General features: G+C 39.8%; 2 protein-coding genes across 6 annotated transcripts; one reads left to right on the top strand and one right to left on the bottom strand.

The window, feature by feature from the left end:
- Window positions 1-1705: 1705 nt before the first annotated feature.
- On the top strand, window positions 1706-6995 carry LOC107217614 (DNA-binding protein SMUBP-2). Of its 4 annotated transcripts, none has more exons than XM_046741563.1 (9): window positions 1706-2264; window positions 2476-2785; window positions 3028-3345; window positions 3415-3838; window positions 3919-4100; window positions 4201-4501; window positions 4589-4723; window positions 4818-4999; window positions 5075-5216. In XM_046741563.1, exons 1-8 carry the CDS (start codon window positions 1840-1842, stop codon window positions 4958-4960), a joined length of 2238 nt encoding a protein of 745 aa, XP_046597519.1. In that variant the 5' UTR covers window positions 1706-1839; the 3' UTR covers window positions 4961-4999; window positions 5075-5216. The 4 variants fall into 4 exon arrangements, with proteins under 4 accessions (XP_046597519.1, XP_015510693.1, XP_046597517.1 ...); XM_015655207.2 differs by having other exon boundaries at window positions 1707-2264; window positions 5087-5228; XM_046741561.1 differs by adding an exon at window positions 5445-6995 and having other exon boundaries at window positions 1708-2264; window positions 4589-4999; window positions 5075-5317.
- On the bottom strand, window positions 5969-14939 carry LOC107217617 (general transcription factor 3C polypeptide 1). Of its 2 annotated transcripts, XM_015655212.2 has the most exons (12): window positions 14597-14939; window positions 14268-14461; window positions 13248-13877; window positions 12996-13164; window positions 11880-12892; window positions 11429-11812; window positions 11104-11344; window positions 7438-10991; window positions 6810-7342; window positions 6488-6680; window positions 6323-6410; window positions 5969-6235 (listed from the first exon to the last, which is right to left on the bottom strand). In XM_015655212.2, the coding sequence occupies exons 1-12, from the start codon at window positions 14679-14681 to the stop codon at window positions 6117-6119; spliced, it is 7203 nt and encodes a 2400-aa protein (XP_015510698.1). In that variant the 5' UTR covers window positions 14682-14939; the 3' UTR covers window positions 5969-6116. The 2 variants fall into 2 exon arrangements, with proteins under 2 accessions (XP_015510698.1, XP_046597507.1); XM_046741551.1 differs by lacking the exons at window positions 5969-6235; window positions 6323-6410; window positions 6488-6680 and having other exon boundaries at window positions 6860-6999; window positions 7094-7342.
- Between the last annotated feature and the right edge of the window lie 23 nt (window positions 14940-14962).

A 14962-nucleotide genomic window follows, 5' to 3' on the forward strand; every position in this document is an offset into this window, starting at 1 on the left:
TCGCAAAAGTACGTCTGAATAGTGCATGCAAGAATTTATTACAGCACTTTTCAAAATCGCGAAAATTTTCGCCAAAAATGCAAAGGGGTTAGCCTTACTTTTTTTTTCATTTTTCGACCAAAAAACTTTTGGTCTCAGATTCGATTTGTATGACCCTTTCCTGACTGATTGGATCCCCAGGAACTCAGAAAGCGCAGCGAAAAGAGCGTGGGATCAACAGGAGAGAGATTACGAAGAAAAAACCACCTGGTGGAAAATGTCGAAAACACAGGTTCTCGTTTTTAGGCTCCAACTTTTGATGCGTTGATCGCAGCGTATTGAGACTACGTCCAGCCGATTTCTTTTGCAAAAGTACGTCGGAATAGTGCATGCAAGAATTTATTCCAGCACTTTTCAAAATCGCGAAAATTTTCGCCAAAAATGCAAAGGGGTTAGCCTTACTTTTTTTTCATTTTTGGAGCCAAATATTTTTGGTCTCAGATTCGATTTGTTTGACCCTTTCCTGACTAATTGGAACCCCGGGAACTCAGAAAACGCAGCGAAAAGAGCGTGGAATCAACAGGAGAGAAATTACGAAGGAAAAAGCACCTGCTGAAAAATGTCGAAAACACAGGTTCTCGTTTTTAGGCTGTAACTTTTGATCCGTTGGTCGCAGCGTATTGGGACTGCAGCCAATCGATTTCTCCCGCAAAATTACGTCGGAATAGTACCAGAAAGAATTTATTCCAGCACTTTTCAAAATTACGAAAATTTTCGCCAAAAATGCAAAGGGGTTAGCCTTACTTTTTTTTTCATTTTTCGACCAAAAAATTTTTGGTCTCAGATTCGATTTGTTTGACCCTTTCCTGACTAATTGGAACCCCGGGAACTCAGAAAACGCAGCGAAAAGAGCGTGGAATCAACAGGAGAGAAATTACGAAGGAAAAAGCACCTGCTGAAAAATGTCGAAAACACAGGTTCTCGTTTTTAGGCTGTAACTTTTGATCCGTTGGTCGCAGCGTATTGGGACTGCAGCCAATCGATTTCTCCCGCAAAATTACGTCGGAATAGTACCAGAAAGAATTTATTCCAGCACTTTTCAAAATTACGAAAATTTTCGCCAAAAATGCAAAGGGGTTAGCCTTACTTTTTTTTTCATTTTTCGACCAAAAAATTTTTGGTCTCAGATTCGATTTGTATGACCCTTTCCTGACTGATCGGATCCCCAGGAACTCAGAAAACGCAGCGAAAAGAGCGTGAGATCAACAGGAAAGAGATTACGAAGAAAAAACCACCTGCTGGAAAATGTCGAAAACACAGGTTCTCGTTTTTAGGCTCTAACTTTTGATGCGTTGATCGCAGCGTATTGAGACTACGCCCAACCGATTTCTTCCGCAAAAGTACGTCGGAATAGTGCATGCAAGAATTTATTCCAGCACTTTTCAAAATCGCGAAAATTTTCGCCAAAAATGCAAAGGGTTAGCCCTACTTATTGCATTGGCAAAAAATAGCAAATGTGTAATGACTTAGTTGTTCCATGATACTCGAGGTCTAGGACCACTAAAATACGGATATGTTTATATACATACATGTACCTATGCATCGTTGCGTATAGTCACATAACATGGTCGATGCGAATAATATTTCGAAATCACACAGTTCGAACTTATCATCGGACCGCCAGAGTACACTACTAGCCATACAACGTGTATGTCAGCGCTTACGGGATAATTCCACAAGCAGCCACAAGTCGGCACAAGTATGTTTCAGATTCAAGGAAAGAGCAGGAAAAAGCAAGTAAGGTGAAGGTATTGAAACGAAGGTGCAAATCGAAACAGACTGTTCCACAACACGTAGAAAATGGACTATGTAATATCGAGTTTCGTCAGGAAACATATAGATTTATTGCGATCGGAACGCGACGAGAATCTCCAGCACGTTTTCAATAACATATCTGCTCAAGCCCTTCGTAACCTCGAAAAGGAAGGAGATGCATTGACTAAATTATCCGTTGGGAGTTTGGCTAGCCGTGGTTTGAAACAGCTCCAAATTGACTTCGTCGACCCGAACAATCTCCCCCTGAAGCATGCCTTTGCCGTCGGTGACTTGGTCGCCTGCATTCAATCGAATAATCGCAGCCAGTTTCTACCTGGTCTCGTTTCAGCCATCTCACAGAGAACCATTTCAGTCACCATTTCAGATCAAACTGTTGTCAATGTCAATGAGGAGGAACAATTCGCCATCATCAAAGCTGATTCCGATTACACTTACAATTGCCAAACCAGGTTTGTCCAGCCAGTGAAATAGGCACAGAAATTGCAGGAACACTCCGTTTCTCAGGTTGTAACGTACAGTGTCATGAATCGACAGTCTTATTGACTCTTTAATTATGTCATTCACACTGAGAATTAGAACTTGAGAAAAATCCGAAATATTCTGTCTCAAGGTTGGCTGAAGACTTTGGTCCACATTAATGGCAGATTCAAACTGTTGCAGAGCTTTGAAAAATCTGGAATCAACGGAGATATATTCCTGGCGATGTTTCAATGTCATTAGAATTCTTTTCGACAATGATGAGAAGATTGTTCAGGAGCTAATAGATATGGACAATGAAATCTCTGAAAAATATTTGAATGAGGATGGTCAGCTGAAGTTTATCAATGATAAACTTGCAGAGGATCAGCGCATGGCAGTATCATTTGCTTTGCGTAAAAAATTTCTTGCCATTATTCAAGGACCCCCTGGCACAGGAAAGACTACCACTTTAGTTGAATTAATCGGCCAATTGCGGGGGTTGGGTAAAAAGGTAATCAGAATTTTTTAAGAGTTGTGATTCAAACGTCGAATGATAAGAAAATATTCTCATTGATACTCTTTATAATCCGCATTTTAAATTCTTATAAATCATCGTTTTTTAAATTCCGTACTAGTATCATCAATCGTTTATGTAAAATGTATCTATTGTGACTGTCCAAACTAAATTTCCAGACCTTCCGGAGTTGACTACTATTTTTAAACACTGCACAAACATTGAAATTTGAATTCCAGGTATTGGTGTGCGCTCCAACTAATGTTGCGGTGGACAACATTGCCCAGAAATTATGTGATGCTGGCATAAAGCCATTGAGAATGGGCCATCCAGCTAGGATAGCCAAGGAGGTACAGAGTTGTTCAATAGATGCCAACGTGCGGCAAGATAACTCCTATGAAATTTTAGTTCAGATAAAACAGTCGTTAAAAGAATTGCAAGAAAAGGACGGAGACACTGAGAAGGGTGGGAAGCCATGGGGTAAAATCAAGGAACTGAGCAAAGAGTACCGTGAACGAATGGACAAGCTAACTTCTGAGATAATCAGACGGCATCCTGTAAGCAGATAATTCTCGACACTATTGCATGGCGATGAAAAAGCTAATTAATTCTGATTGTTCCTGCAGGTCATTCTCTGCACTCTGAACTCTGCAACTACTGGAAAACGTGCTAAAAGTATGCGGCACGTGCCCAGAGAATATTTCGATGTTGTTGTAGTGGATGAAGCTTCTCAGGCGTTGGAGGCCTCGAATTGGATTGCGATTCCAAATGCGGAGAAGGTTGTGCTTGCCGGCGACATTAACCAGCTTCCGCCTGCTGTTATGAACCAAAAAGCAGCCAAAAACGGACTATGTGTGAGCCTCATGGAAAGGGCGATTAAAAAACTTGGAAAGAAGGCTTATAAGAGTCTCGAAATTCAGTACAGAATGAATAGCAAAATCATGTCGTGGTCTAGCAAACAGTTTTATGAAAATACTCTCAAGGCGGACAAACTCGTTGCAAATCACTTACTCAGAGATTTGCCTGGAGTGGAATCATGTTCGCTTACAAGTACGAATACATTACTTTGATTATGCTTTTATTTGCACAGGTAAAACTTTCTTATTTTTTTACGCAAAAATCCGTTTCAGGTGATTCGGTAGTGTTTATCGACACCTGTGGATGTGAATGCGAGGAGTATCAAATCGGCAGTGGGACAATATCGAAAGGAAATGTTGGTGAAGCGATCGTAGTTGACCGACTAGTAGCGGCATTGGTAAAATCTGGTGTCCCGGAACGAGAAATTGGTGTAATAACGCCGTATGCTCTGCAGGTGAATAAAAAATGAACTGGAGATTAAAAGAAGTTGATTTCGTAGATGAATGAGATGAAACGCTGTTAAAAATTGTTTTTGTTTTATTTTCTTTCTATAGGTAGACTTTGTACGAAAAACGCTGTCAACTCGTTCTATATCTGCTGAAGTTTCTACGGTTGATGGCTTTCAAGGTAGAGAAAAGGAAGTGATCGTACTATCTTTGGTCCGGAGTAATGAAGAAAAATCACTCGGCTTTGTCACTGACTTTAGACGTCTAAACGTCGCGGTTACACGGGCAAGAAGACTGCTTGTCGTCATCGTGAACAGCGAAACTGTTGAGGATAACAAATTAATTACTGGTCTTTTGAAGCATATTGAAGATAACGGTCTGTTACAAACAGCGCAGGAGTATTTGGAAGGTGAATTGGATAAATTTGAATAAATAATTTGTTTTTTCCTACCACATCCCAAAATCGAACCTGCTTAACTAGACATATTTACCCCAGATAATTCGGAGGACCTCAAGAAAGACTTGGAAGAAAATGTAAAAGTGAAACAGAAATCTGTGGTGACCAATAAGACGGATAGTAAGACAGAAAAGAGAAAGAAACCAGCATCGAAAAATGGCGATAAAATTAAAGGTGATACCAATTTGAAGAGTGTTCTCAAAGACAAAGGAATCGATTTGAGTATAAACGCAAATAGGAAAGATTATAATCTCTTCGAATGTATTAGCGAAAGTAATTCCGACATTGAGGACACAGAATTACTTCCGAACACGGCAGAAATCGCAACAGAGGACCCAGAAGAAATGGATGAAGCTTTGCCATCCGTTGAACAGGTGGAATCAAAACCTAAAATTGAATTATCCAATTTGATCGCGAGTTTAAAGCAGCTCGAAACAACTTCCACGCAAGGTATGAGATAAGTTGTGTATTATTTTTGGGTGGTGTTTGTAGTTTCTGTATTCGAATGTTTGAATTAATTTGCAGTTTCCTCTGCAGGTACGCCTCTTGCTTCAAACCAACCCGTGCCTATGCAAGCTAAGAAGAATAAAAAATCTAAAAATCGTAAGCCGAAAACTTCGGAAATAACGGCGGACGATGATCTTGATAAATTAATAGCGACGGTGACAGCCAATGACTACATTTGCGCAATGGCAGGGTGCAAGAAATCGACCCAATTAATGCATGTTGATTGCGAATTCTGTAAATCTAGGTTCTGCTTTACCCACGGTAACTATTTACCGTTAGGTTTCACTGTTTTTAATCTAAAAATTTGAGATAATCCTAGTGAAATATGATTATGTAAGAAATTAAACTGCTTTCCTAGATTCAAATTAGTTTCGCCCTCTCCTTACAGGGATGCAAGAAATTCACGGTTGTGGAGAAGCTGTGAGAAACAAAGAGAGGAAAGAGTTTGTTCGTCGGAAGCCAGAAAACTGTAAGAAAACGGACAAAGATAAATTTGCAAGAAAGTTGAAGCAGCTGGAGGAGGCTCGAAAACCGAAAAAGAAGGTTGAAAAGTAGTTTAAAAAAGTGTGTAAAAAAATACCTTCCGCGATAAGTTTTGTAAAGAATACGATATAGTTCATAGAACTACGCGTATTCTACAAATTGGAATGAAAATTACGTTATTTATTTATCATACGTATATACTGCGCTGCGCGTTAGTCACACTGATATAAATTTTCATTTCATTTCGATCTCCGTTATGTAGTTCCGCAGTTTTAGAACAATCTTGCAAAACGCCTTATAAGTAAACGAATTTTCTATTTAAAATAAAAAGTGTCAGCTTACACGAGCTTTACGTCACCCCGATCAATGCGGAAATTATTCAACCGATGAAAGATTCAGGAATATTTTTAGCAACATAAAGCCGTTATATTTTGTTGAAAAAATTTGCGATTTATTCTAGACATATTTACATGACACCTTTTTAGGTGATTCAATTAAGATAATAAGTAACTTATGATACACTGACTTTCATATTTGTTCGATTATAATTAATTCTATTAAACGAAACCTCATGAACTTACGGTAAAAAGTCTATATTATAAGTTTTATTCCCTAAAAACATGCCGAATTTTAGACTTGCATCAATTTCGGGCTCGATAATCATTTCATCCTCTGAATCCAAGCCAGTTGATGGTTCTGCGGAATAAAAATAGAACAACATTGTCACAGAATAATAATTTCTTATTGCTAAGTAAAAAAATCTAGCACACCACAATTACTCACTCAGGTTTATATTGGCTGGCTTTGAAAATAACGTGACCTTTGGTTTACGGAGAATTCTTATTTTCACGCATTTCAGTCTACAGAGCATCTGTTGATATTAGAAAGTTTGATGAAACGGAGGTTGGAAATAATTCATAAGTACTGACTCTATGAAGACCGCCTTACCTCGACTAATTCGGTAACCTGGAACGGCTGTAAGGCTGGAACAAATCTTTTTTGCACTTTGAATAAGGTAATGCCTGGATGATTGATACAGTAATCTAAAACCGCACCCAGCATCCTGTCTAAAACACGCCGATTAAGAACTCCATCAATACGAATCCATGGCTTTATTACCACTTTTATCGGCTCCACTGTGCTGCAACGTTTGACAAAGCAACATGGATTTTATTACGCCAGTAGGAAATTTTTAGAAGGAAAGAAGAAAGATATCGTGCTTCCAGATTTTTGTAACCCTGTTCAAATCTTATCTAAGAATCATGCTCACTTGAAGTCAAGTTTCTTTGCCGCTTTTTGAATATCCTTGGGTTGAAGTAAGGCTGTCCTCTTTCTCATTCTGCGCGTGGTCTGTACGTTACCGGTTGTTTCATCGATATCCTTATTGTCAGGTGTTTGATCATTGCCACTTGTCGCATCTTCCTGGCCATCTGTCTGCCCGCAGAGTCGCTCGTTTTTATCTAGCAAAAAAACTTTATCCAAGTCCGCAACATTCAATGATTCACCAGTGGTTTGGATTTCTTCTACAGAAGGAAATGTATTCTCTGATTTTACCAAACAGTCATCGCTGGTTGCCGAAACAACGTTCTCTTTTTCGGTAATTGATATAATTCTGTCGGACACAGGTGACAAAGATTCTTTGTCCAGGCGGAGTATTTTGAATGATTTTATCATCCATGGGTCTGTAAACTTTTGATGTATATAACGCGTTGTTGTGACACCAGATCGAAGGATTAAACGGTGCTCCGTTAGTAGGGATAACAGACGATGCAGTCGACTTTTGGATGTGCTTTTGAAGTTGGACTGTAAAAACATGATAAAGTTGACACAATAACGAAATAAAAGTACACAATATGTAGTTTTTTTAAGATAATAAACATGAAGCCATGATTACGTACTGTAATCTGCTTATTAGTGGCTCCAATTTCTCTCTTGTCATGCAAATACTGATAGATTGCACGTAGATCGTCAATTTCAGTTACTTCTAATTGGTCCCCAACGGTGTTCAGAAAATCTTCAAACGGTACCGGATCTTTAGGAAACAGTGCGAACCTTTTCAAATCTCCTATCAACTCGTCAATCAGTTGCTGTTTCAGTGGTAAAATGTCGGCGGGTAATTCCATGTTGTAAAAATATTCGAGGCTCCTCGGTTCTTTGGTATCACGTAACTTTAGAGAGCAAAAAATTTTGAAAGTATTGACGATGAAGTAATCGTGAGCATGATAAATGTCTGTTACTGCAAGATCATTCTCTTCTCTCATCAATAGAAGCGCTATTCTTGTGCACCTTTTTTGCATGTCGTTCATATCCTCTATCTTAATATCACCCCAATCTACTCCAAGCTGACAGTACATCTTCTTTATTAAATCATTTACCCTTGTACCAATCGACGACTGTGCACTTAAAGTATCGACGACGCTTTTTCTCCCACTAATATCTGCGCTGTATCGGATTTCACTTTGAGATTCAATATTCTGACCCTCATTCCCGTGCTCCGAAACTTTGTTTGAGGATTCCTCAATGCGTGCACGCTTTGGTGATTGTACAACAAGCCTATTTTTTTCGTCTATTTCATCTATTCTCCTTTTAGTTAGAGAAACAGTCGCGTTGCTCTGTAGAGGCACATCAGTTTGTTTGGATATGAACAGACTAACCGCAGGACTTTCGACCCCTGAATCAGGTATGTGGCATTGTTTATATTCCGAAACCCCATCTTCGTCAGATTTGAATCTTTTTTTATCCGGGTATTCCTCGTTAGTAGAATCTCTGTTTCGTTTTAAGGGTGGACTTTGCTGCTCGATCGACAAGGATTGAACAGTTTTTTCAGCAAAACACGCCGTGTCTTCCTCGTCAGAGTTCCACGAAGCAGATTCGATGTCTTCCTTGCTCAGGGTGATCGTTGTGCCATCCTGAAACCGTATGATGTGACTGTCCTCATCGTCGTCTACCACGTCGTTCTCATCCGGATCAGTGTCAGTCTCCGCATTTTCGTCAACAGGATTTCGAAACTCTGAAACGATCGCCTCGGAAACGTTTTCCTCGCCCAATTGCAGAACCTGAGCATATTTGTTTTTCCTTTCCTTCATTTTTCTGTCAAACGCTTCCCTCCTCAAGTTTCTTTCCTTGTCCTCCTTTTCACGCTGCGCCTTTATTTCAGTCTCCTCCAAGCGCTTGCTTATCTCATCGTTTCTACTCTTCCAATAATTCCACCTGTCGCGATCCTCCTTTTCCCGTTTCTCCTTCACTATTTTATCCTCAAACTCCCTTCTCTCCAGTTCGTCCTCCTCCTCGACCTCAGGATCAATCAAATTTGTTTTAACCATCTGTTTCTTTTTCAAATTCAGCTGATCCAAACTTGTCAGAATGTCCTGGTATCGCCGTAAAACTCTGATATAAGTTTCGTCATTCTCTTTCAATCTCGGATCAAGCATTATTATTTGATCTGGGATTTCTATGTCAAAATCTAGCTGACCCCTGGTCAGGTAATCGTGGACACCAACAACTAGTCCTCCTGTGACAGGTCCAACTTCAATTCCGTCAACGTCATCGGGAACAGCGTAACCAAGATTTTCCAACTGATTCTCATGCTGCCAGCGTAGAAACTTTTCTATCGTGTGACGAGCCTCGTGAAATAATTCATACGGCCACTTGGTTCGAAATTTGTAAGTGTAACCAGTGCTTAATTGGTACTGAGAGCTGCTCATAGGCATATAGTTTCCATGCTTTTTGAACGCGCACATGTAACTTTTTTTCATCGATACCATTTGGTCGCTTCTAATCTTAGTCATGGCAGAGCGGAGCAACGTCTCTGGATACTGTTGATAAACTTTAAACAACTCATAGGCCCAAGAAGTTTTGTCCTTGCCACAGCACATTGAGCTGTGAATGACTGAATTTATCGTCGCCAAGTATATCTCGTTTTTGTACCTGACGTCTTTGGTAAAACCGTGCAGGCTAGATTGATGTGTGGGCTGTTTGATTTTGTATACCAGATTAAATTCCTGGATTGTTTTAGGCATTGGAACCAACCCCCTGGACTCCATGTCGCTCAGGTTGTAGTATCGCTTGTCGATGTACTTGACGAGTTCCTTGAATACCTTGACAACTTGTTCCTCATACTCGTAGGAATCCTCACATTTGGTTTTCAGTTTCTCGACGATTCCTCCAAAGCGTTTGTTGATGTAAAAGTTCTGCTTTATCTCCTCTATTCCAAGTGCTACGCTATTCACCGTTTCCGGTTTCCTGAACATATAGACCAGCCTGCGCTGGCAGGCGCGTGAGGTTTTGTTATGAGATTGGGTGGAATAAGTACGCAGAATGTCGCGCACAGCCGTGAAATTGATCATTTGTTTGCGCGGATTCGGACAAAGATACTTCATTGCCACCTTGCACATCAGAAGTATGTTATCTTCGTGAGGACTCCAGTCAACTCGTAGCTTATCCATCTGTTGCAAGGCGCAGAAATCCACCTCATCATACCTGACTCTAGGTCTGACGCTTCGTTTGCGAGGTAAAACCGTTCGAACGAACGATTTCTGCCGCGTAACATGCTGAGAAACGAGTAATTGGTACTTTTGCTTCTTGGACCTGCGTTCATCGGATATTTTCTGTCGCTGGTGTATTTTTTTGCGAATTTCATTAGCGTGCTGGGTAGCGGGACCTGTGACCTTTTTCAATCCTGAGAACTCTGTGAATTTTAACGGCTTTGCTTTTATCTTTGACAAACGCGCAGTTCGCTGCTGCTCGTTTTTCTTCCTTTCCTCACCCCTACAATATTGCTGATTGGAATACCAGGCACCCCAGTTCCAGTTACGTTTCAAATGGGCAAAAAAAGCTGAATCAACACCGGCAGCTCCTTTTCGATCCCCGGGAACAACTCCGATATCCAAACCGACAGCCTCGTCCGGATTGCGAGCCTTGGCCGTTTTTATCATGTCCACTTTCTTGTTCAAATCTTCAAGCAGAATGTCTTTACCCTCGACTGTTGCTCGACCGCCTAAACAGGTGTTTATGCAAGTGTTCCACATGTCGTACCAATACTTCTCCACAACTTGCAGCGAGTCGAAGACGTAGCTCGTTTTCGGATACTCCTTTTCTTCGACCTTATGATAACCAACCGCTGAGGAAGTTGTATCGGTTATTTCACTACGACGATTCAAGTAGATAAAGACCTGGTCCTTTTCTTTTAATTTTTGGTGTCCAAATTGCAAGAGGCCAATGTAGCAGAGTCTTGTTACAGATTCATGAATGTTGTATATGTATTTACGCGCCATCAGCAAGATATTTCGTATCTGAGACGGCAAGTTCTTTACCAGAAAATGCTTTCTGATCGGATGATTCAGGTAGGTTTCCAGTTCAGGTATGAAGTATGGCACATTGTGGACTTTCACGAAGATGGATAACGGGATGCGAAGCAAGACGTCGCACATTATCGTCCATCCCAGAGGCCACCCTGCAATTGTTTGGCGTTGTCAAGGTCGTCGTTTCTCATTCTCGCAGTTAGACACTAAATTAAAAATATCTCAACCCCTAATTAAACCTTTCACGATTTTTTATCATCGTACCTGCATGCCTAGTCAATGGGGGAATGAACATTTTCCATCCGACTTCAGTATTGTAAATTGTGCTCATCTCCTGCTCGAGTTTGGCATCAATTTGGTATCCGGAATTTCGCAGGTTAGCCACTTGAATCTCCTTAGGAACTGTGGTGTCACCTGGATGATCGTAGATTGAGTAAAAAAGAAATAAATGCAGTTCCTTCATGCGGACAAATTTTGGACTATATCCGTAGCGTTTACCGGCTTTCTGGAAAGGGTTAAAGAAATACATGTCGTTATATGGAAGAAAATTTCTTTCGTGGAAATTAGTACTAGGAAAGAGAGATCTTACAAAGTCGTATTTCAGATTAACAGGAGCGAATTTTGTATTCTTAGAAGGATTGAAAGCCTCCAATCCCTGTATGTCTTCCACCGATAGTTTTGTGCTTTCATCTTCTTCCTTAGCTTGTTTCTGCATAATTGCTCTCACTTTCTGAGAGCCAATTAGACAAAATTTGATCTTTGCTTGTTCAACCGCAGATTGTATTATCGAGTGATCAATACCAATTGACGGATCGCAAATGAATGTTATATTTTTCTCCCTATTCTTGTTGCTTAGTGTGAGCTTAATATTCTTCACCACATTATCTTTGACCAACTTTTGCAGCAGTCTGACAATCGATTTTTTATCAATCTTTACGTCGTATCCCTCTCTGTCCTCCTCCTCGTTTATCATCTACAACAATAACGATGAATAACTTATAAAGTGGCTCTGTTTAAAGCCGAACACATTCCAAGCTCACCTTGATTAATTTTGTTAGATCGTCAATGACTTTGTGCTCTTTAACAGCTTCGATGATCATATTAGCTCTTCTAAGCAATCTGTACGTGATGCTAGAAATATTTTTCTTTTCATTCAAATCCAGTTCTTCCATAAATCCAATAATTTGACTGGTTGGTCTTCCCAAACGATGCTGTGGTCTTTGCTCGACTAATTTGACTTCTATGCTATCGCACAACACGTTTACTTCTGTTTGGTCAATTACTGCGGAGTTCAGCTCATTTTTGCTTTGTTCTTCTATTCGATGCTTCATTCTCTCGATCGATTTCTGATCTTTTTTTACAGACACAGTTTGAGAAAGGACTGATTTTGGATAACGTGAAAACAAATCTTGTTCTGCAATATTAATATACGTTCGTTTATACTTCTTCCTCACCTTTGTCAAACCATATTTCAACAGCAATAGATTAACAATTCTAAATTTTATTCTCATTTGATATTCTTCACGTGTATCAGACTTTGTCACGGACGAATCATCAATGTCGGAATTATTTTTACCGGTAGGCTTCTCCTCAACTTTTACATTGTCATTGGAGGAAACTCCGTTATTCAATTCCACTTCTGCCGGGTCTTCCATTGTAAAGCACTTTGATTCAGTTTTCACTATTTTTTTCGGCTCGACTATCGTTTTAGGAATTACAGAATCATTGTGACTTTGATTATTGGTATCGATACTTCTGGTCAATTTTTTTATTTTGTCCATCTCGTGCTCAAACTGTCTACTCATCTGGCTGGTCTTCTCAAACCTCTTTGAAACGAACTTGGTAACCCGCTGTCTGCCTACGTCGTTCATATAAGTGGCGACGATCTTCAGTTTGACTAAATTTCTAAGCATCGTGCGAGCTTGCAGCTTTGTTTGTCCCAAGCACTTGGCTAGTTGGCATTGTGAAATACCCTCAGGACCGCTGAGTTCAACAATCCGATTGGCTTGTTTCAACAACGGAACGTTTAACTTCAGTTCCGATATATCAAGCTCTGTAAAACGGATAACATAATACTAAATAAGCTGAACTGAATCAGCTGGGTCCAAAAACTTTTTATAGACTAATCATAGGGAGTACGTGGTCTGCTTGGTTACCATAGGTTTCTTCGTCGTCGATAATTTCATCTTTACCCCACAGCTCAGAAACGTCCATTTCCGGATCCTGAAGCTGTACAACTCTCACTGTTTTCTCTTTGGTTGGATTGTTCTTTTGCTGCCATTCCTTTTTCTCCGCCTTGGGATATACAGTTCTGTACGGCACCCTCTAGACAACAAATGTTATTTTAAAAACGGGAAGATATAAACTTCACACTTCATAACTTGCAAAGCGAAAGATAAATAACTTACCAAATCAGTTTTCACAACTTTGAGAAAAAAATTGGTTCTGAATAGTTTTTTAATCGAATTTTCGATCTGAAGCTCCTTCTTTATCTCGTCATACTCGGCGACGCAATTTTCCTTAGATTTTAATATTTCAATCACTTTCTCTGCCAGATAAATAATCTTCGGCTTTCTTTCGACGTAAAAACGTGGCAGGTGAAGCAGGCTGCCGTTGCAGCTGTGCCCGCCGGTTTTTTGGTGGTGTATTTGCTTGGTGATCAATTTATGATCAAGTAAAATTTTTCTGTGATAGAACAACGATTTTGGATCCTCTTTCAGCGAAGCAAGACTGATTTTACCCTGTGTAACTTCTCCCTGGTAACGAGATCGTCCGACCCTTTCCAAAAAGCAATACTGCATCACGGTCAATTCCAAAGTAGGACAAACTCCGTTGCCAGTCAATGCGTGCTCGCGAATATCTTGTGACGCCACGAGGACTAAACTCTCTCCAAACTCTTCAGCTGCCTGGTGAACAGTCAGTGCTCTAACATATTCACTGATTTGCTTCCGACTGTTGTAAGTTGAACAGGATCCTTTGATTCCTGCATTCACATCGTCGATTGGACAATGGGGATAGATATCTTCAGGAACTTCATCCTAGGACAGGTAAAAATATTCTTTTATGAATATAATGCCCACAAACTAATAAAATATAAAGACAAAAGTTGTTAAATGTTTAGTGTTGGAAATTGACTTTCTAGGTTTTCCTGATATTGCAACATTCGTTTTTCAAGCCACTGTGGTAAAATTTACAGTGCGAATCAAACCACACATCCATTTTATACAGAACTTGGTACGGAAGAACATGGAAACAATAACATGTTCATAAAAGTATTTACATAAATTGGAAAATGGATGAATTTAAAAAATATACCGCGTGCAAGTGAAGACAACTCATGACATTCTTAGTCAGAAGTATTCAATGAAATTTCTTGAGTACTGACAATTTTCCAACCCTAACCAATAGTCATAATACCAAATATTTACAGGCTCTAAGATGGTGCCGAGATCAGGATCGATGTGTTCGTATCTGTCAAATATAATCAGTTTGTTCCTCGGTGCTTCTAACTTGTAATAATCGATCCCATCTACCTCTATACAAATTGACCAGACCTGTTCCATGAACGGCTTTGACAACGGCGGTGGATCGTGAAGCCTTAACGAAAGACGCTGCCATAGAGCTGTTAAATAAAATACGATGATTAAATAATTAGAATAACAATTAATAGAACTGGGTGATAAGTTTCAACGTTGTTTCTTTCAATTCTTTTACTTTCAGAATATAATTTCGATAATGCGACTTGTTGCACACTCACCTTCCAATGTGATACCATCCAGACCTTCGAGGGCAATTTCGTCAATGATAACATCAACGATGTTAATTGACGAATACGAAACCATTTTTCGTTCAATGAGATCACAGTTCCTTTTACTGTTTATGCTTTGTTAATCCATGTTTATAATATGATCACTAACAATGCGCAGGAAGAGCTGCATCGGCGCAATGTGAGAGGTGATTGAATAGCATTGAATACCTAACCTAAGATTTTCAGGTTTCAGAATTTAACTCAGGTTAGATTAGGTTAGTTTAGTAGCGTCGAGTTTGATTGCGCAGTAAACAAAATTCGGTCTCTGCGCAGCCGAAATTGACGATTCTTGTTTCGTACAAATACCAATAATTT

Source organism: Neodiprion lecontei, chromosome 5, assembly GCF_021901455.1.
Source record: "Neodiprion lecontei isolate iyNeoLeco1 chromosome 5, iyNeoLeco1.1, whole genome shotgun sequence".
NCBI classification, from domain to species: domain Eukaryota; kingdom Metazoa; phylum Arthropoda; class Insecta; order Hymenoptera; family Diprionidae; genus Neodiprion; species Neodiprion lecontei.

Bases quoted from the DNA above. Each gene is read 5' to 3' on its own strand.
- LOC107217614 (XM_046741561.1), top strand. From the start codon at position 1,840: ATGGACTATGTAATATCGAGTTTCGTCAGGAAACATATAGATTTATTG. The intron at 2,265-2,475 runs GTTTGTCCAGCC...AAACTGTTGCAG, and splicing joins ACTTACAATTGCCAAACCAG to AGCTTTGAAAAATCTGGAAT. The intron at 4,101-4,200 runs GTGAATAAAAAA...TTCTTTCTATAG, and splicing joins TAACGCCGTATGCTCTGCAG to GTAGACTTTGTACGAAAAAC.
- LOC107217617 (XM_015655212.2), bottom strand. From the start codon at position 14,681: ATGGTTTCGTATTCGTCAATTAACATCGTTGATGTTATCATTGACGAA. The intron at 12,893-12,995 runs GTAACCAAGCAG...TCCGTTTTACAG, and splicing joins CGACGACGAAGAAACCTATG to AGCTTGATATATCGGAACTG. The intron at 7,343-7,437 runs GTACGTAATCAT...ATGTTTTTACAG, and splicing joins CCACTAATAAGCAGATTACA to TCCAACTTCAAAAGCACATC.